Source organism: Sorex araneus, chromosome 4, assembly GCF_027595985.1.
Source record: "Sorex araneus isolate mSorAra2 chromosome 4, mSorAra2.pri, whole genome shotgun sequence".
NCBI lineage: Eukaryota > Metazoa > Chordata > Mammalia > Eulipotyphla > Soricidae > Sorex > Sorex araneus.
This window is the reverse complement of record NC_073305.1, coordinates 179,500,888-179,522,370: the sequence shown is the minus strand read 5'-3', so window position 1 is coordinate 179,522,370 and position 21,483 is coordinate 179,500,888. Positions and strand designations below refer to the sequence as shown.

The following is a 21,483-nucleotide window of genomic DNA, read 5'->3' as shown; positions in this document are numbered from 1 at the left end:
GTTTTATCAGTTCCTTGGATCAGGATCTGTTATATAGTCTGCAGCACTTCCTTAGCCAATTTGTTCATTTTTTCCTTTTAATAAATGTGTTTTACACCGTGGGCACACCACCCAGCAGTGCTCCGGGGTTATTTCTGGCTCTGTCCTCAGGAATGACTCTGGGCAGTCACTCAAGGGATCATATGTGGTGCCAGGATCCAACAGTATTTGTCATATAGGTAGACATCGGGAGCAAACTGACTGTGTTCATGGGTTTATATTCTACTCAAATGTTCTGAGCTCAGTAGGGGTTGATTCTAGGAATCAATTATAGTTCTCCAGATTTCTATTTCAACTTTAGCTGAAAGGTTGCTTTCTCAAAGTTCATATTGTGTTTAATGAGTATCATCACATAAGAAGTGAGGAGTGAAATTATAGCTGTTCCTCATAACATCTGATCTGCAACAAACTCTTGGTACTCAAGATCAATTGGAGGAATAAAATTCACCTTTTCTTTGAAAGGTATCAGATTATGCTTTCTCTTTATTCTTTCATTGAAAAACTGTTTTAGTTTTCTCTTGCTGCATACCAAAGTCCCACCAAAGGATAACCATTGAAAACGTGAATTTTGGATTTCGCATCTCCTGTGGGTGAGGAGTTCAGACACAGCATCAATGGTTTTCTCACACCCACCCACAATCCCAGTGTCAGCGAGCCACAGAAGTCACTTTCCAACTCATTCCAATCCTTAGCAGAGGGCATTCCCCTGAATGTATAGAACTGAGGACCTGGTAACTTCCAGCTGCATCTGGAAGCTGCCTTCCCTCCTAGGGCAGCCTGCAGTTCCCTGCCTTGGGCCCTTTCCAAGAACTGTCACACAGGGTTGTTTGCTTCTCCAAGGCAGGTGGAGATTTACTTCTCTCTCCCATGAGCTCAGGTGTGTGCTGCATAACTAACGGGATGCAGGAGCATGAAGCTCCATCAGTATTTCTATAATAATGCCTAAAAGGGGAGAGAGGGAGGGGGAGAGGAAGGGGGAGAGAGACAAAGAGGGAGGGAGAGGGAGAAAGAGAGAGCACCTGTATAGGCTGGAGGGGAGTGGCAGGAGGTAACTGGGGTTATTGAGGGTCTGGGATGTGTCCCTGTGAGGTTGCCCATTGGCTGCTGGCTCTTGCTGTGTGGCTGGACTGCTCTCCAGTACGCCGCGCCCTTGCTTGTCTCCTTGCTTGTCCGTCTTCTCCTTGAGATGGTTCATGGTGGAGAACAATCCTGCTCATCACTCTGTATCTCTTTGCACCTAGTATGAAGTGGAGTACATTGTCCCTGTGAACTTGCTTTTTTTAAAAAAAAATGTTTTTTATTAGTGAATCACTATGGGGTACAGTTACATACTTACAAACTTTCGCGCTTGCGTTTCACACAATGATCGAGTACCCATCCCTCTACCAGTGCCCATTCTCCACCACCAATGATCCCAGTATCCCTCCCCCCACCTCAACCCCTCCCCCCACCCCACCCTGCCTCTGTAGCAGGGCATTCCCTTTTGTTCTCTCTTTCCTTTTGGGTGTATAGTTTGCACTAGAGGCATTGAGTGGCCATTGTGTTCAATCTATAGTCTACGTTGGACTCGCATCTCTCAACCCGAGCTGGTCCTCCAAATACCCTTTACTTGGTGTTCCCTTCTCTATCTGAGCTGCCTTTTCCCCCAGCATGGGAGGCCAGCTTCCAAGCCATGGAGTAGACCTCCTGGTCCTTATGTCTACTATTCTTGGGTTTTAGTCTCCCATTCTGTTGCTTTATATTCCACAGATGAGTGCAATCTTTCTATGTCTGTCCCTCTCTTTCTGACTCATTTCACTTAACATGATACTTTCCATGTTGGTCCATTTATATGCAAATTTCATGATTTCATCTTTTCTAACAGCTGCATAGTATTTCATGGTGTAGATGTACCGAAGTTTCTTTAACCAGTCATCTGTTCTTGGGCACTTGGGTGTTTTCCAGATTTTGGCTATTGTACACAGTGCAGTAATGAACATGCAAGTGCAGATGTCATTTCTACTATACTCTTTTGCCTTTCCAGAATATATTTCCAGAAGTGGTATAGCTGGGTCAAATGGGAGCTCAATTTCTAATTTTTTGAGGATCGTCCATACTGTTTTCCAATAGGGCTGAACCAGTCGGCATTCCCACCAGCAGTGAAGGAGAGTCCCTGTCTCCCCACATCCACGCCAGCACAAGTTGCTTTTGTTCTTTTGGATGTGTACCAGTCTTTGTGGTGTAAGATAATATCTCATTGTTGTTTTGATCTGCATATCCCTGATGATTAGTGAGGAAGACCATTTTTTCATGTGCCTCTTGGCCATTCGGATATCTTCTTTGAGAAAGTTTCTGTTCACTTCATCACCTCATTTTCTGATGGGGTTGGATGTCTTCTTTTTGTAGAGATCAACTATGTATGTCTTGTATGTCCTTGATATCAACTTCTTATTCAATGGGAATTGGGTAAACATCCTTTCCCATTGTCCCTGTGAACTTTCTATCCAAAAATACCCCCCAAACTACAGCTCTATTGAGGGGTGGTTGGTGAAATTTTAGTAAATTAGTTGAATATAGGTTTAATATACTGTAACTGTTAAAGGATTTGGTAATTATTTATTTGTGCCAAAAACAGTAACAACAAGTCTCACAATGGAGATGTTACTGGTGCCCGCTCGAGCAAAAAAAAAATCGATGAAAAAAAAATCCGGCACACAATACCTGGTGGTGCTCTGGAGCTACTCCCAACTTCGTGTTCAGGGATTGCTCCTGGTAGTACTCAGGGGACCATGTGCCACCTAGACTCAGAACAAATCTAGGTTTATCTCTTTGGTCCTTGGTGATAATTGTAAAGGAAAAGTTTAATGAATGTATTTGAAGTTGTACAAAACTGTTCAAATAGAAATTTTAAGAAATGAATTTTAAAAAACCCTTGTCATCATCATCATCATCGCTTGTCATCTCATTGATCTTAGATTTGCTTGAGTGGATTCCAGTAGTGCCAGCAACTACTCCAGTAGTAATTTTAAAAATCAGGGTTTTTTTAAGTTTAAAAAATCCCTGATTTTTTAGTTTAAGTTTAAAAAATCCCTGATTTTTAAAATTGTTGTGTAGTTGAGTTTCTTTAATTGTATGAATTACTGATATGTTCTTTGGTCTAACTCTATTGTTGCTTTTTCTTTTCTAGATGAGCAAGAGATTGTCCAAAAACGCACTTTCACAAAATGGATCAACTCTCATCTGGCTAAGGTAAAGAAGAAACCCAAAGCTCTAAGTTTTTACTTTGAGATAATTAATCACTGCATGCCCTCTCCACAGGGATGCTATTGTCTTTATTACTAATCAGTGACATTGACAATCCTGTAGATTAAATTGTCACTAAAGTGTGACATTTGTTAACAATGCTTCTGGGAACAAATAAATAGAGTCAAGCTACTTCCTGTCTGCAACAGGTGATAGAACAAATATCTGAACCCCTTTAGAGGATCCTTTTGCTGAGATGCTTCAGTTGTGTCCTAGAAACCCTATGAGCAATATTTGATAGGAACTTCCCCAAAACTTTTTTTATAGTTCAGAGTATGTGTCAGGGATGTATCCCAATGGTATAACACATACCTCACCTGTGTGAAGTCACACACACTCTGTCTCTGTCCCTCTCTCTGTCTCTCTCTCTAACACTCTGTCTCATAAATTTACAGCTCAAAGTGTGCAGTCTATTTGCTTCCATTTAACTAATTAATTACCTATTGAGTTTCTATTTGAGACAGGATAAAAAGTTAGACACTTTCCTAGGACTGGAAAAGATTTTATTCCAGCAGAGATGAGAAGAGTGTGTCTGGATTCAAGACAAACTGAGGAGATTTCTCCCACAGTCTCTTTCCAACAGTCCTCTGTTCAAGAAGGGAATTCTCTGGTCAATGGCTGCACCGAGAATCTGCCCTTCGAAAATCTAACGAATGGTTTTGGGAGCTTATTCTTACACCTAGGGAAGTGTTACCATCTCTTTGCTTGCATTATAGAATTGTTAGGAATGTTTGTTTTCTCTAAAATGAAACACTCATTGTATATTTGTATTATCATGATCATCATGATCATGAAATCCCATTGATCGTTAATTTCTTGAGCAGGCTCAGTAACCTCTCAATTCATCCTATCCCTGAGATTTTAGAAGCCTCTCTTTACTCGGCCTTCCCAACCATGCTGCACTGGAGGCTCTTTCAGGGTCAGGGGAATGAGATCAGCTTATTACTGGCTTTAGCATATGAATACACCGAGGGAGGCTTGCAAGGCTGTCCCATGTGGGCAGGAAACTCTCAGTAGCTTGCCAATTTCTCCCAGAGGGGGAAATAGGTTATAATCGAGCGGCCACAAAGCAGCTTCTCGGAGCTTGCTTTTAAGTCTCTGGATGTTGGCCGTTGATGGGATTACACACACCTGGGTTCCTCTGCCTGTACCTTCATGCGTGAGGCCTGTTCGAATGTGTGGAGAGGGGCCTTGAGCCTGGCTGTAGCTAGGTTCCGGTGGTCTTTGGCCACTGGGAGCTCTGCTCGGGGCGGAGAGGGAAGCTGGAGCCCATCCCCTCCAAGGAGCCCTGGGGAAGACAGCCAGGCGTGTGGGCAAGAGACTTTCTGTATTTGTATTATAAGCATATTAAATGTCAATGTTAAGAATTCATAACCTTTTTACAGAGTAAAAAAATTAAAAATTATCTACATAATCCCAATGGAACTATCTCTGACATGTTGCTTACCACTGTTCTTCACATAGATAAAATAAATGATTTATAAGATATTTTGCTGTCTTTTTTCATACAGCATATCTTCCCATGTCAGATACAGAGCTATGAAGTTATTTTAGTAGCTGAATAATATTTCTTATTGTAACATAAAAAGTCATGTCAATTATAAGATATTCATTAGCCAGGAAACTTCTCATGACCTTTCTTAAGTGGGTTTTAATTGTTTCATTTTATAAAAATATAGAGGGACAGACCTCAGTCATATATATCTTTGAGCAGCTGTGTGGATTTTTTTCTTCTTAGGATAAATTACCAAAACTAGATGTAGAGTCAATATATAAACACATTATTTAATATTTATCATGCACTTATTATTTTGTTATTTTGTTTTGGGGCCATGCCTGGTGATGCTCAAGGGTTACTCCTGGTGGTGCCCGGGGAACGACTTGGGATCGAATCTAGGTTGTCCACATGTAAGGCGAATGCCCTGCCCATTGGACTATCACTCTGGCTCCTATTTGTCATGCACTTATGAGAAGAACTTTAAAAAATTCTATAACAATGTAAAGTGAAAACTATTTTTTTGTTCTGGTGGAAATTATAATTATTTTTAATATTTATTTTTAAATAGAGATTGAGTAGCGGTGATTTTTTTAAAAGTAGGATTTCTGCACCTACTGGATAAGCAACACATCGTAAGACACTCCCTACTCATTTTCCATAATTACCACACCATATTGATGGGATTCAGACATTAGGCAATAAATCATAGAGGAAATACACATATATCCCTGACTGGAAACACCTGTAAAGGCAATTAGAAGCCACCCCCAAACCCTCCATCCCTCTCGGAGAGCCCAGCAAGCTACCGAAAGTATCCCACCCACATGGCAGAGCCTGGCAAGCTACTCGGGGCATACTGCATATGCCAAAAACAGTAACAATGATGGTCCTCATTCCCCTGATCCTGAAAGAGCCCCCAATACACCACTGGGCTACACTAGGACGTGATAAGGATGAATGGAGACATTACTGGCGCCCGCTTGAGCAACTCAATGAACAACGGGATGACAGTGATAGTAACAGTGACTGGATACTTGAAGGAAAAATGAATGTGGGCCTCGTGTACAGTCCAGGAAGGACCCTAGAGCCCCAGACCTCTCATTTTCTATCATCATCTGGAATTATCCCCACTGTTTGGGTGGTAACTAGCACGTGCATCCTTTCCTGCCCTCCTCCCCCGGCGCGCCTGCTATTCCCATGCAGTTCCCAGGGGCCTGAGTCTGGAGAGATGCTCACTCCTGTGGAAGGTTGTTTCTGAGCACTTGTGGGCAGGTGGCCTGCCTCCTGGTCACTTCTCCCCAGAGTCCAGTCCTCTGACTCAAGCCCAGCCCTCTCCCTCCTGCTTTTGCGATGGTGGAGAACTCTTCCAGAACCTTCTGTAGTCACAGTGGAACAGCTCTGAAATTACTGTGTACCGTTTCCTCTCTCATCTTCTAACAATCCGTAGTATTTTTGTGTATGTGGTGTGGTTTGTGTTTTGTTTTGGGGGTCACACCCAGCAGTGTGGATGGGCCAGCTCCTTATCCAGGGTTCCCCTTGGTGGTGCTCAGGGGAGCACCACATGATAGACATAGAACCGGGAGTGGTACCTAGTACCACCTAGCTCCAGCTTAGCAAATTGAGGCATCTTCCCGGCCCAGCAGTTAAGTATTTCAGATATATATCAATTCTTGGGATTTTTTTCATAATTGCAAATGACTCCAGGCACAAAGATGAGTATCTGACAGGAGTGGTTAACAAAACAGTGAGAGCAAAAGCTCTTGCTCTCCCATTTTATTAGACCTGTAAAGATGTCACATGGCCAAAAAATGGAAATGATGATGAATTTTTGACACTGTACTTAGCGCTTCGCTGGTTATTTGATACCATGCATTTCTGTTTGCCTGATGTCTCTGAGATTTCGATCTAGATAAATCCCAAGTCTCTGGATGCTGGAAGGATATTCCAGTGGTGAAGGTGTTTGCCTGGTATGTGGCTGACAAGGTACCACTCCTGGCATCCCAGGTGGTTCTCCAATCTTTCCAGAAGTGGCCGCTAAGTGCAGGGCCAGGAGTAAGCCCCAAGTACTGCTAGGGTGTGACCCCCCAAAAATAAACAAACAAACAAAGGAACTTAAAATTCATAAGTTTTTTCTACCTTGCACATTTTTTCAGCATTGATACCATTTTGAATGATTCAGAAAATTATTCAGGGTATCACTGCTTAATTTGGTATAGAATATTTTGTTCTTTTCTTTACTCCCTTTGGGGTTGCGATTCTGGTTCCTCCTCCGTTCATAGGTCACTTAGAAAATTGAAAATGGAAGCAAAAGAATGAGAATCTGTACTTGTCATCCTGTGCTTATTTATACCAGCATTGTGGTATATTGTCAAAAAGCCAAACCCACATATTCATGGGAGAATATTTTCCCTTTCTGAATCACTTACATTTGAAAAATATTCTGAACATCAAATCTGACCCCATTAACCTGCCTTGGCAATTACATTTTAGGATTGCTGTAGAGTCAGTTTATGCCTCTCTTTGTCTCAGAACTGATCACACAATTCCCTCCTCTCTCTCCCATCTTTAGAGTTTCCATTTCCAGATCTTTTTATCATCTTCCTCCCACTCCCTTCCTTTCTTCCCACCTCCCTTTCCCCTTCCCACATTCTCCTCCTCTGCCCTCCCCTTTTGTACTGTCAGCCTTCATCTCCCAACCTCATCCTAGATGCTTGTTATTGATAAGTACTTAATTCCTGAAAACTGTCTCATGTAATTTAATGTGAAGCTTGTATTTTTAGTTACAAGTGAAATTTCTGTTGTTAGCTATGTACATCCTCAGTTCTATGATTTTCGCCCTAGATGGTCGCAACAACTTATGCTTTTACAAAGAAAATAAGATGTTTCCTCACATCCTTAAAATTTAGAACTCGCTCTCAGGCTATCTATTTTACCTACGGTGTAGTCATAGGTTCATAAATAAGATATATTTATAGTCATCACTGTATCACTGTCATTCCATTGCTCATCAATTTGCTCGAACGGGCACCAGTAATGAGACTCCATTGTGAGACTTGTTGTTACCGGTTTTGGCATATTGAATATACCATGGGTAGCTTGCCAGGCTTTGCCATGTGGGCGAAATACTCTCGGTAGCTTGCCAGGCTCTCTGAGCAGGGTGGAGGAATCAAACCCGGGTCCGCTGCATGCAAGGCAAATGCCCTACCCCTGTGCTATCGCTCCAGCCTTTTATAGTCATATATTCATAAATGTATTTTCTCTGATTCACTCTATCTCTGTATCACTGTCGTCACGTTTTTCATCGATTTGCTTGAGTGGGTGCCAGTAGTGTCTCCATTTGTCCCTGTTGCGTTCAAGGTCAGGGGAATGAGACCCATTATTGTTACTGTTTTTGGCATATCAAATATGCCATGGGTAGCTTGCCAAGCTCTGCTGTGCTGTGCATTTTCTCTGATTATATTTTATGGGGTGCTAACTGAGCCACATCCAGCAGCGCTTGGTAGTGACTCCTCCTTGTGCTGGGGGGTGCTCCCAATGGTTTTGAGGAGTGAGTGGAGCAATGCACAGTGTAGAGGTCAGGGCAAATGTCTAGCATTGGGTCAGTTCCTGGCACCATGTGGCCACCGGAGCATGAGTGTGACACTATAGTGAGGGGGAGGGAGCACTCCCTACCACTGGACTAGCATGTGAGCCCCAGACCTCTACCTTTGGAAAACATTTATTGATGTTTAACTTATCTGCTAATAAGTACTGACACTTAACAGTTTTTGTGTACAGAGTCACTTTACCTCACCCCCACTGAAGTATCCAACACTCTTCATTAATGCCCTTGTGTTCCTGCCAGTTCACCTCATTATTGCCTTCACTCACTCTTCTGGAGACCCCTCCCTCCCTGTGAACCTCCCCACTCCCCCCAAATTGTACACAGAGTTCTCTAATCCAGGGCCCAGGATTTGTCATCATTTGAAATTGTCTCTACCCTTGTTTTGTTTCTCTATATACTACGTATGAATGATATTGTTCCCTTTCTTTATAAGGAAACTCGATGAATCAAAACTTATACTGGGTAATAGAAGAAAATATCAGTAGATTCAGGAATCAGTTTATTAAAATAAAATTTTCTTTATGTCTATCTCCAGTAAGACACCATAGTAAATTTGTGCCACAAATATAGTTTCAATTGTTGCATGCTCTGAGTAACTTATATTCAGGCAAAATAGCCTATAGAGTTTTCAATTCATGCTGTGTAGTTGAAGTATCTGTGTAAATGACTGATCTGGTGGCAATCACTATAATTTGTAGTAGAAAAATTATAAAATATCTTTATCCATAGTGTATGAATAGACTTAGTCTGTGTTGTCTTCTTAGCATGATATTCAAAATTAAGCCAACACCTAATGCCTATTTTATGTTCATTGACTCTATTTTTATGCCAAAGTTTGACAATGGTTAACTTTTATAAAGGATACCTAGAGTTGTTTTTTGTTAATACACTAATTTCCCATCTAAATATGGTAGATTGAAAACTATGTTTAAATATTTTTTAATGTTTCTTCCATACATTAGATTGAATTTAGTCTTTATCCCCTTTAAGTGGGAATTAGACATAGTGATTTACAGTATGCTAAAGTGAAAGTGATATATTGTGTTTCAAAAATTAATAAAAAAATGTCCCTACCCCATTTTCATCCCCATTCACATTTCTGTTTCTGTCTATAACCTATCCTTGTAAAAACACATGTGACCTGTACACCTTGCCCAGCACAATCTCACTGAGGGAAAACTGACATAAGAACACAAAATTTGAATGGACATATACTCCATCTCTGTTCCAAGGGGGTATACTATTCTTACTAGAGGGATTGTTTTCTGAAGTTTCACATGTGGTCCAAAATATTCAGTAAGGTAAGATGTTTTGAAAGAGAGAGAGGGAAGAAAAAAACATTTTGTTTTTTTTCTTCTACTTCGAGATAAAATGATGTGCCACATGACACAGCATAAGTAATAAATGAACTAAGTTGGATATTTCAATTACTGAATAAAAATGTTCTCGACATTTTTATATACAACATTTATTAAGTGTAAATGCTTTCAATATTTTTATATATAGAAAAAACTAATTCATGAAACTTTTGTTATACATAATTTTACTTTGTTATAATTGTAAATTTTATTATTGTTGTTAGTTTTATGTTTATTTGAGGACCGCATGTGGCTGTGGCCTAATTCTGGCTCTGCACTCAGGGGTCACTCCTGATGGAACTCTGAGGGACATTATGGGGTGTCAGAGATTGAGCCTGAGTTTTTCCAAGTACCACACTCATCTACTCTCTTCTCTCCTGCCCCCTATGTTAGTATTGTTAGTTGCTTACTGGTATTTGTAATCAAATTAAACTATTTCCTTTAAAAACTATTCCTATATGAAAAATACCCTGGCAAGCTCCCTGTGGCGTATTTGATATGCCAAAAACAGTAACATCAAGTCTCACAATGGAGACGTTACTGGTGCCCGCTCAAGCAAATCAATGAGCAACGGGACGACAGTGCTGCAGTGCTACCATCCACAAAAACCCACGGCTGCTTACTGGGGTCATGGTATGTGTACCCTGTGGGATAGGAGGGATTATTATATGCTCACTTACTTCTGAGATGTGTCTTGTCTTGCAATAGAATGAAGGTCAGTTTCATGCCTTTGATCCAGCCTCAAGATCAGGGTCCTGTCTTTTCACTTTTCCTGCTGTTTCTGTGGCCAGACATCCTCTCACTGTGGCCATTTTGCCCCCCCCCCCAACTATTCTGCAATGTCAGAGCGTGCCTGTCTCCTCAACTCTGTCATCCATGGCCATGGACAACAGATGGAGGCATTCCCACATGCTCACAGCACACATGAAAATAAGCCTGTGCACTGCCGTCATCAGCCAGGCTCTACGAGGCTGAGGTCATCCCCAGGGTCTCCCAGCTTCCTACAGGTTTCCTCCTCATCTTCTGATTACCTCTCAGTGACACAGCTGTCTCCCCAGACACCAGGGACTAAGCCACATGTTGAATAAAATTTTTAAAGTATATCTCACAAGAACAAAGCATCCCAGACGAGCAGCTTGTCCTGTCTCATCAGAACTTCTCTTTCCTCCAGAGCTTCTTGCAGTGATCATTCCTCTTCTATTTTGCTTGTTAATGGCCAAGGCCAGTGGTCCATCCTGGGGCTAAGCAGTCTACCCACAATGATGGAGCCATAGTTACAGTCAGTTCTGATCCCTCCTCCGTCTGTTATTTACTGGGTCAGACTGGGTCTGGGTCACTGTTTTCTTTCTGCATTTGCTTCTTCTCTCTGTCCAGTAAGTATTTGACCAGTGCAGGTCCTGTGTAGGTGCCCAAGTACTGTAATTAAGTACTAGGGTATGGGAGGAGCTTAAGCAACTACATGATGTTTTTTTACCAAATCCACGATCTGGTGGTTTGCAAATCCAAGGGACTTGTTCTTGGTGAGGGTCTTTTCCTTCTTCTGTCTGTGTCCTCACGTCAGAGTGAAGGGCTGCGATGGAGGGTGGGGAAGATGAGGGGGAGTGATGGAGATCTCTGATCACTGTTTCTCTTCTTAGAAAGTACTCATTCTGTCAGAGAATGAGTCTGGAGAGTTACCTCCAGACTTTCTTGGGTACCAGATTTCTGGATACCATCCTGTGGGGCATCAAAGGTTTAGTATTTGACTTGGGGACATGCATAAAAGCCTTTGGTCCGTTCTGAAGTCTGATTAGCATCACAAGTGGTGCTCATCAGATTTTCAAACCTGTGGTGTAGGGATGGGCACTCAGCCCTGGATGCTAATGGTCATGAATATGTCTCTTCTCTCTTACTGAATATTTCCTGGTGTGAATTCCCCTTCTCTGATACACAACTTGTATTTTGAAATCAAGTCACATAATCTTATAACCAAACTATTGAAGAGACTCATAATGGCTTTTATTTCTTAGTTCCTTTCTTTTCTTTTCTTTTTTTTTTGGGGGGGTGGGCATGCCTGGAAGAGCTCATGGTTTACTCCTGACTCTATGCTCAGGGATCATTCCTGGTGGGCTCATGAGACTATATGGGGATGCTGGGAATAAATGTTGGATCAGCTTCATTCAGGGCAAACACACTGTCCGCTGCTCTATCTTTCTGGCTTGGGTTTTCCCCACCACCACACAGCCCCCTATAATTTCCAGTTAACTAATACAGATAAGAAAATGACCCATGTTGAAAACATTTTTATGCAGCAATTAAATATTCAATTAAGTTTATTACTTATGCTGTGTCCTGTAGCAAGTTATCTTATCTCTAAGAAGAAATGAAGAGACTGATCAATTGGCAGATGAAAAAATGGCTTTTCAGCATTTTTGCTAAACTGCAAATTGTAAATATTTAGTAGGATTTCTTTTGTCTTTGCTTTTGAATAAGCATCATAGGAAGTCATGTGTATTAAACTAGAACATTAGGCCATTTCATCTAAAGTTTGCAGTAATACCCTTTATCATGTTTTGAATGTGCTACAATGCCTTTTATAATGTTTTAAAGCAAGCTAATAAACAACTTTTAATTTAAAGGTCAATTTAGAAGACTTCCTTTTATAAAAAAAATTAATTTTTTCTCAGAATCCTCTTTGGAAACTGACCATTTCCAAATATAGCCTTAATAGTAGATTTTGTCAGTTTAAAGGACTAGGTTTTTCAACTAAGGAGAAATAAAGAAAAGAAAAAAAAGAAAAGAAAAAAGAAAAGAAGAGAAAAGAAAAGAAGAGAAAGGAAAAGAAATTTTACTGTGCTATGATCACTTGATTTTGGGTAAACTTGGAATTGTTCAAAAGATACTTCATAGAAATGAGTTTGAATTGGGAGAGTTTATGAGAAATCTTCACTCTTGTTCCAGGTTGTTTCCTTTAATTTCAAATCAACAAAAATATTTACTTCTAATTAAATTAAATAGTAAAATACTTTACTAATGGTGTTAAATCTTGTGCAAGTTTTTTATAAATATTATGACAGTTCTGTCAGGAAATGGTGCAAATAAGAGAGCAGTCTGTCTTCAAAATATATACTTTTCTCAAATAAAAAAATTGTATTGAAGTAGAAAACAAACAAGGGTTTTCTGTGTATGTGTCTTACTCTATTTTTAGTAGACAGATATAAAGTATGCTTGTGAATATAATTATTAGCTCATCTTTTTAATGCTTGCTTTCAAATTGAAATCTTTATGCTTCTGCAATTATATCAAACATTGCTAATCACAAATTATCCATATACTGTAAGGTAACAATAACAGAAATTAGTGAGTTGTATTTATTTCCCATACCCAATAATTCATTTCAAGAATAGGGCTTTATATTTAGACATAGGCCCTGTAATTATTTTCCTTTCCAAGAAGAAATATGAATCTTTCCATTCTGCTTAATATGTCAATGAAAGAAGATGGTGGAAAGTTGAATTTGTATTAATTTTGAATAATGGCTTTCCAAAGTTAAGTTCTGATTCAGTTCTAGTCATTCATCTCTCAGTGCTAGAAAATGTTTTAAGTTTTAGGGTACTCTTTACTGGATTCACATGATGACTGTGCCTTAATAACTATATTTTATTTCCTCCTCAACATAGCAATCAAATATATTTTATCACATTATAGATTATTAACCATATGTTCAGAGTTAGCAAAAGGTCACTTAGAAGGTAGAAGAAAAATGATAATAACAATAATAACAACACATATTTTCATTCCAGCTCTTTTTTTTTTTTGGTTTTTGGGTCATACCTGGCAATGTACAGGGGTTACTCCTGGATCATGCACTCAGGAATTACTCCTGGCGGTACTTGGGGGACCATATGGGATGCTGGGAATCAAACCTGGGTTAGCAGCGTGCAAGACAAACATCCTACCTGCTGTCCTATCTCTCCAGCCCCTCCAGCTCTTCTTAATGAGTTATATTAACCATTCTGTACTATTTCATGCTGCATTTGTTTATGTAGCTATCTGTATAGCAAATATGTTTCTTGCATTTATGATATGATAAGGGGTATAGATAGAGAGGTGAACAAAGATAGACATTGCCCACTCATATCTTTGTGGACCTAACAGTCTAGCAGAAGAGATAAATAATTAGAGAGAAGTGTGTGTGTTATATTCCAAGAGAGAGAGCACGTGGCAAACATAACCAACTACACAAGTTATCAAAAGGACAGGGCCATAATATGTACGTGCTCAGAGAAGAAACACAAACTAGAGTCTCAGAAATATCTTGGGATTGGGTAGGCAAAGAAACCAATATTTATAAAAGTTGAGAAGTGATAGAAGCATGATACCCCAAAAGGAGTGTAAAAAAGTAAAAAATGTTTGAATGTGGACTTCCTGAGTGTGTTGGTAACAGAGTAAACAGAATATTGGCCAAACATGAACTTTCAAGAGAGAATTGACGTTGTGTGATGGACAGTGGGACAAATTAGTAAACCTTAGGCAGGAGAATGAAACGGACATTCTAGTCCTAAACTAACCTTCTCCTCTTGTTCCTCTTCCTCTTCCAGGAAGAGAAATTTGCAATAAGAGTGTTGAAATGAATGATCAACTTGTATTAAAATAACAGTGAGAGAGTGGAGAGAAGTAGATAGCTGAAAGTGAAAAGATGTATCAAAAATGTGTCAGAGTGAACCGAATAGAACTGAGTGATCACTTGGCATCATAAAGAAGAGCCAAGAATTACTTGGCAGTTTGCCAACTTGGGAAAAGATTACTATTCTTCTCCAAGACGAAGACTCGAAGGAGTTGGGATGTGGGATAGTTGATAGGTTCCACTTTAGTCAGAGAAATAGCTTGATAAATGTATTCCCATTCAGTTTGGCAGGTAGGAAGTCATTGGCCGCTACTGATAGTGACCAGGTCATGGTAGAAAATGGATTCCGGCAAACTGTTGTGAGTAAATGAAACGTGGTATTGAATATTGAGGATACAGGACATGTTTACAGGAACACACTTGAGTGTGTCTATTGAAGAGGAAGTTCAAGATTGAGTAGAGGGGCCAAAGCTATATAGCACAGCGGGTAGGGCATTTGCCTTGCATGCAGCCAATCTGGGTTCGATCCCTGGCATCTACATGGTCCCCCAAACACTACCAGGAATAATTCCAGAGTGCAGAGCCAGGATAACCCCTGAGCATCACCAGCTGTGACCCAAAAAGCAAAATAATAATAATAATAATAACAATAATAATAATAGTAACAATAATAAAGGCCTGCAAGATGAGACACAGATCCCTTGGGAAAAAAAAACTATGAATAGAAAAGGAAATGCTGAAAAAGAAGGAAAGGAAATTCCTCTAAGAATTTGAAGAAAGGCTCTGAAGGAAGCAAAGTCGGGAAAGGATTAATATTATTCACCAAGATGAAGACTCTCAGGGGTTGGGATGGGGGATAGTTGGTAGGTTCAATTTTACCCAGAGAATAGCCTGAAAATTCAGGGCCCCGCTGAAGCGTGTAGCTAGAACCAGAGGACAGTGTCTCCAATTTCAGACAGCAGAGCGAGAATGGAAGGCTGGCAGGGGGTCCCCCATCTGTGTGGGAGGGAGGAACTGAGGGCGAGGAAGCCTTGAATTTGAAATCATTCCCAACCAATAGCTACATTTTTTTAAAAAATCTAACAAAATAGTCTAAATTTTTAAAATATTTAGACTATTAATGAAATTAATAAAATTAATAAAATAAAAATAAAAATTAATGAAATTAATATCTAAGGATAACTTATTTAATTAGCAGTCAAAGAGATACAAGTTATTTTTCATATTTTACATGTTAAGATAGTTCTAAATGTCATGCCAGATCTTGGAATCATATAATGTTACCTTATCTCTACCCCAGGGAAAAACATGAAAATGATTCTTTCCAAAAATCCTTGTTTCCACTCATCCTTTCAAGCCCATGGTCTCTCTTGAACTCACTTGCTGATTGCTCCGTCTCTGTTTGCTATTCAAGCCCATGTTCTTTCTTGGACATGTTCCTTTCCTTCTCCACCCTCTTATCTTTCTTTTCTCTTTCTTTCTTTTTGTTGAGGAGGGGGGCATACGCAGTGATGCTTTGGGGTCACTAATACTAGCTCTACACTCTACACTACTCCTTGTGGTGTTCAGGGGACCATAAGGGATGCTGGGACTAAACCCAGGTTGGCAGCATGCAAGGCAAACACCCTACCCTCTCTGGCCCCTTTATATATTTCTAAGCAAATTTTATTCAATAAAATCTATTGCTTCACTAAACTAAAAAGATCCTTCATTAAAATAGAGAATTTTAATCAGAAAAAGATATTACAGGTGATCTTAATATTAACATTTTATTATTGCACTCTATGGTTTCACTTTTTTGCTCTTATGTTTGTATTTAAAAGCCACTGATTCAATCTACAAAACATTTGGCACGGTTTCTTGGAAAAGGAAATAGGTCTTGCCTGGTCATTGATTAGTGTTTCTGTAAATGGAGCTTCTCTGCCAATAAACGACAAGTCATTAGTCCTACATTTCCCAGCCTTGAGTGTCCGAAGCTAGCCAAGGGGGGTGCCGAACATTTGAAATATTTTTTTGAGTGACTCTAAGGAGGATCTGAGGATCAACATTTTAGAAAAACTGAAAAAAAATCCCATGAAATATCATTTAAGTTTTGTATTCTGGGCTTAGGCTGCCAGCACCGGGGACCACATACCTTATGGCTACAAGCAGGATTTTGTTCACTGCTGAGCTGTCCCCATGGGGACTCTGTCCTCTGCTTGCCAGTGGGTGGTGCCCTGTGGTACTTGCAGGGCCTTGTTTTTCTGTGACATTAATCCAGTTCCTGCCTCAAGTGTTCTTTGCTGCATCTGTGTGCAAATTTCTCCTTCATTTGAGGGCATTATTCTCGGTGGATTCAGACCCATCCTGATCACCTCATTTTAATTGATTACCTCTCTGAAGACCTTCTTTCCACAAAACAAAGTCACATTCTGAAGTCTGAGAACTTTGTGAGAGAAGATAGTTCACTCCATGCTCGGTTCTCTTGAGAGCCTATTTTGTTTTACGACCAAGTTAGATCCATGAGCTTTTAAAAATCTATTAGCCAGAGAGCTAAACTCTTGTGAGTCGGAGAGCTAGTTCAGTGAGTTGGGCGCTTGCCTTGTTCACAGTCTTTCTGGACTTGATCCTCACCCCTGCATAGGTACCTGCAGCCCCACCAGGGCTGATGCCTGGGTTCGAGCCAGGAGTAAACTCTGACATAGTTGGGTGTGACCCGCTTTTTTTAAAAGAACACTTGTGATTTTCAGTGGTTTTTGTTTTGTTGCATGGTGCATGCTTATTATGACACCTCTTCATGGTCATAAAACATCACCTTGGTGACTCTGTGATTCTCTAGGTGTCTTTCCAACAGTGTTAGATGATAACATGAAAACACTTTCAGAGCTGAATTTTACTCACATCTGTTTTCTTGTGTATGCTTTTGGTAGTGCTGCACTATTAAGGACTAATATGAAGAAAAAACTAAGTGGGGAAGAGAAATAAATGTAACAACCTCCGAACAAATGACTCTTAAGTACTTTTTCTAAAACTACTTTAATTTGCCAGTTCTAGGCTTACTGAAATATTCTTTCCATAGACACAAAATGATTTCCACATAGCCTACTTAAAAACAGAAGACTATTATTTCAAAAGTATTTATTAATTTTAAGACCATGTCAACTTACTTCAAAACAGATAAGAACGGTCAAGTTAGTGCAGTTTAATAAGTAGCTGGATAATATTTTCTAAATTCCTTTAGACATGCGTTTTATTTCTGTTTATTCAGTAAGTACTCTTATATGCTATTTATGGAAACTATCAGTACTCTAAGTGCTAAGAAGAAAATAGCTGTAAATAAGTGAGAAAAAAAAATTCGTGCAGATCCTCAAGGGGAATTCTCTCTTAAAGGGGAAATGGCAAAGAAGGACCAAAACTAAGCTATACTGTCGGGCTGAGACTGCAGAGAAGGTCGGCAGGTTTGGAGATTAAGTTCTCCAGTATGAGTGATGACTTAGATAGATGTCAGCAATGGTCCTTGTGCAAAACACTTGGATTCTGTATCAATTTCAAAAATAAAAATCAATGAGATTTGATGATGGATCTGAGAGTTAGGAACCAAAATGATACACACAAGGGACCCCAATTTTTTACTGAATAAAACAAATAACCTGGGGATATACTTCTACTGTATTCTAGGGTGAAAAGCATCTTATTATGAAAAATACTTTATTAAGGTTAAAAGCAGAGTTTTTCAAGCAGATTTAGAGTGGGGCTGGCATACAGTTATTGCCTTTAGGATATTCATTTGGAATTGAATATAATAACTAAGGAAGTGGAAATGGTTATGCTACCTAGCATAGAAACAAAGAGAATGGGTGGTGTCTTCTTTTGCCGAGCAGAGGCGGAAAATTGTCACCAGAGCAGTTTTAGAGAGGAAGTATAAGAGAAACAGGTTATATGCAATATTTATCTGGCTCATCTTGTATCTGAAGATGTTGGGAATTTTTAATTTTATTTGATGAACAAAATGATAAAAATCTTGAGGCATGAAAGCAATTTGGTGGTTGTAATCATGGTCTTATTGGTTTTCCTGGAGACTTACATGGAATTTTAGACAGTGTGGTGTTTAAATTGTTTAGAGGGCTCTTTGCCAGCTTTTGGGAGGGGACTTTTGTTCCACATCTGCCGGGCAACCCCACTTCCCTTCCCACTCTCTTCCCAGTTCCTGTTATTTAAGCTTGTTGTTCCCACCTATGGGATAACCATCAGAGCAGCAAATACCAGAGGCTGGTCCAGGCCTGGGATTTTCCTCCAGTTACTACCTCTCAGTCTGTGTCAACAGATTCTAATTGCTACTTACTTTGACTGGTGACTTGTCTGGCTCTAGAAGTGATGGGTCATGCTGGGCCCAAAGATTTCAAGGCATTACAGAGCAAACCTTGAGAAGCAGCTCTTGCTTAGCAGACAGTCCCCATTGTGCTGACGGTATTTAAGGGAACGTCTTAGACTGGGATTGTGCCTTGTTTCCAACAAAGCTTGCCAGGTCCAGCACTGTGTGTTCTTTTTAAAGAGAATTAAAAAAAATTTTTTTATTGAATCACTGTGAGATACAGTTACAAAGCATTCATGTTTGAGTTTCAGTCATATGATGACCAAACACCCATCTCTCCACCAGTGCACATTGTCCACCACCAATGTCCCCAGTATACCCCACCTTTCCAACCCTCCTCCTGCGCCCATTGCAGACATTTTCTCCCGTATGTTGCTCTTACTTTTGGGCATTATGGTTTGAAATACAGATATTGAGAGGTTATTACGTTTGGTCTTTTATTTTCAGCACACATCTCCCATCCCAAACGATTCCTCCAACCATCATTGACTTAGTGATCCCTTCTCTATTCTAGTTGCCTTCTCCCCCAACTCATGAGACAGACTTCCAACTATGGAGCAATATTCCTGGTCCTTGTGTCTACTGTCCTGAGTGTTCATTTCATATTATGTTATTTTACATTCCAGAAATGAGTGCAGTCATTCTATGTCTGTCCCTCTCTTTCTGACTCATTTCACTTAGCATGATACTCTCCATGACCATCCACTTATAAGCAAATTTCATGACTTCATCTCTCCTAACAGCTTCATAGTATTCCATTGTGTAGATGTACCAAAGTTTCTTTAACCAGTCGTCTGTTCTCAGGCACTCGGGTTGTTTCCAGATTCTGGCTATTGTTAACAGTGCTACAATGAACATACAGGTGCAGATGTCACTTCTACTGTGCTTTTTTGCGACTTCAGGATATATATTCCAAAAAGTGGTTTTGTGGGGTCATAGGAAAGCTCAATTTCTAGTTTTGAAGGAGTGTCCATATTGTTTTCCAAAAAGGCCGGACCAGACGGCATTCCCACCAACAGTGAAAGAGCCTCCCTTTTTCCTCACAACCACACCAACACTGGTAGCACTGTGTGTTCTTGACTGAACTTGAATTCCCTGCTCTGCGTTGCTCTTATAGGACTAATTCTACCTCTATTCTGTGGATATCTCTACATACCCAGCAACCACAGAATTCAGACTCCAGGATATGTATTTAGCATTCTAAAGTAAAATGGTATAATCTTCCTTCAGTTATAGAATGTTTTGAGAGCGCTTTCCGTAACAGTAAGTGCATTTAGTTCAAGAATTCCCAACTGGACTGAAACTAGAAGTGTTGATGGCAAATGAAGACCTGGGTTGTTCCTGGCAGGAGAAGGATGGTTTTGCTAAAGGCTAAAACCTTCATGTTGTAAGCCTCCTTGAGAGCTTTGTGATAGATAATACCTTTTACAAAGAGACCCTCATCCTGGCAGATGTTTGTGTTTTGCTAATGAATTGATTACCTGCTAGCAGCGTTGGCATGTACTCATTCACATCACTGATATCAGGCTAGTGCACCATTTCCCTTCCACCATAAACTGATATGCACACTGTTGCCATATTAATTTGAAGTCAAAAGCAATAAATGATTCCATTAAAATTTTTATAATTGGACTGGGGCAATAGCACAGAGGATAGGGCATTTGCCTTGCATGCGGCCGACCCGGGTTTGATTCCCAGCATTCCATATGGTCCCCTGAGCACTGCCAGGAGTAATTCCTGAATGCATGAGCCAGGAGTAACCCCTGTGCATTGCTGGGTGTGAACCAAAAAGCCAAAAAAAAAGAATTTCTTTTTTTTTTTTTATAATTTTGGATATATAGGCATCCTTTCCCTCCATAAAGGGTTCTAGTCATTTATTTCTCTTATTATGTTAGTTATTTTTTTTTGTTTGGGGCCATATCTAGTGGTGCTCAGGCTAACTCTTTGCACTGTGCTCAGGACTCACTCCTGACTGGGCTTGGTTAACCCCATTGGGGTGCCTGGGATCGAGCCAAATTTGGCTGCATGCAAGGTGTTACCTTCTGTACTATCGCTCCATCCCCTATTTCTCTTTTTTATGTGAAAATTTACCCATATAACTCAAGACACTTACCAATATCAGTCATTCAAAAGCCTTTAAAATATTCACATCAAATATATTCAGTAAAACGTACACTTTTATCAATGAATAGAATTTACTTGTGTTCGCTTCTCTGGATCTCATAGTAGTGAGGAAGAGTGGGGACACTTAATGAGGCTCCTTGTTTCACATCCAGTCATTTAAAATAAGTAAAAAAGAAAGATACACACAAGTCAGATGTACATTAAATTTTTTTCACATAAGAATGTGTTTTGTTCATGGAGAGCGTCATGCTAAGTGAAATGAGTCAGAAAGAGAGGGACAGACACAGAAGGGCTGCACTCATTTATGGAGTATAGAATAACATCACATGAGGCTGACACCCAAGGACGGTAGATACAAGGGCCAGGGGGATTGCCCCATAGCTGGAAGACTGCTTGATGAGCAGAGGGGAGAAGGCAGATGGAATAGAGAAGGGATTACTAAGAAAATGATGGCTGGAGGAACCAGTTGGGATGAGAGTTGCATGCCGAAAGTAGATAATGGACAAAACATGGATGACCTCTCAGTGTCTGTGTTGCAAGCCATAATGCCCAAAAGTAGAGAGAGAGTATGGGGAATATTGTCTGCCATAGAGGCAGGGGGAGGGTGGGAAAGGGGGATGT

At 40.1% G+C, this 21,483-nt stretch overlaps 1 protein-coding gene across 15 annotated transcripts in view; it reads left to right on the top strand.

Moving 5' to 3' along the window:
* The window catches only part of SYNE1 (spectrin repeat containing nuclear envelope protein 1), a 561,745-nt gene that overhangs the window by 95,542 nt on the left and 444,720 nt on the right, over positions 1-21,483 (top strand). For all 15 annotated transcript variants that reach the window (XM_055134197.1, XM_055134196.1, XM_055134206.1 and 12 more), the window contains exon 3: positions 3,206-3,267. In XM_055134197.1, coding sequence (XP_054990172.1) covers positions 3,206-3,267 — 62 coding nt within the window. The remainder of the gene's footprint in view (positions 1-3,205; positions 3,268-21,483) is intronic.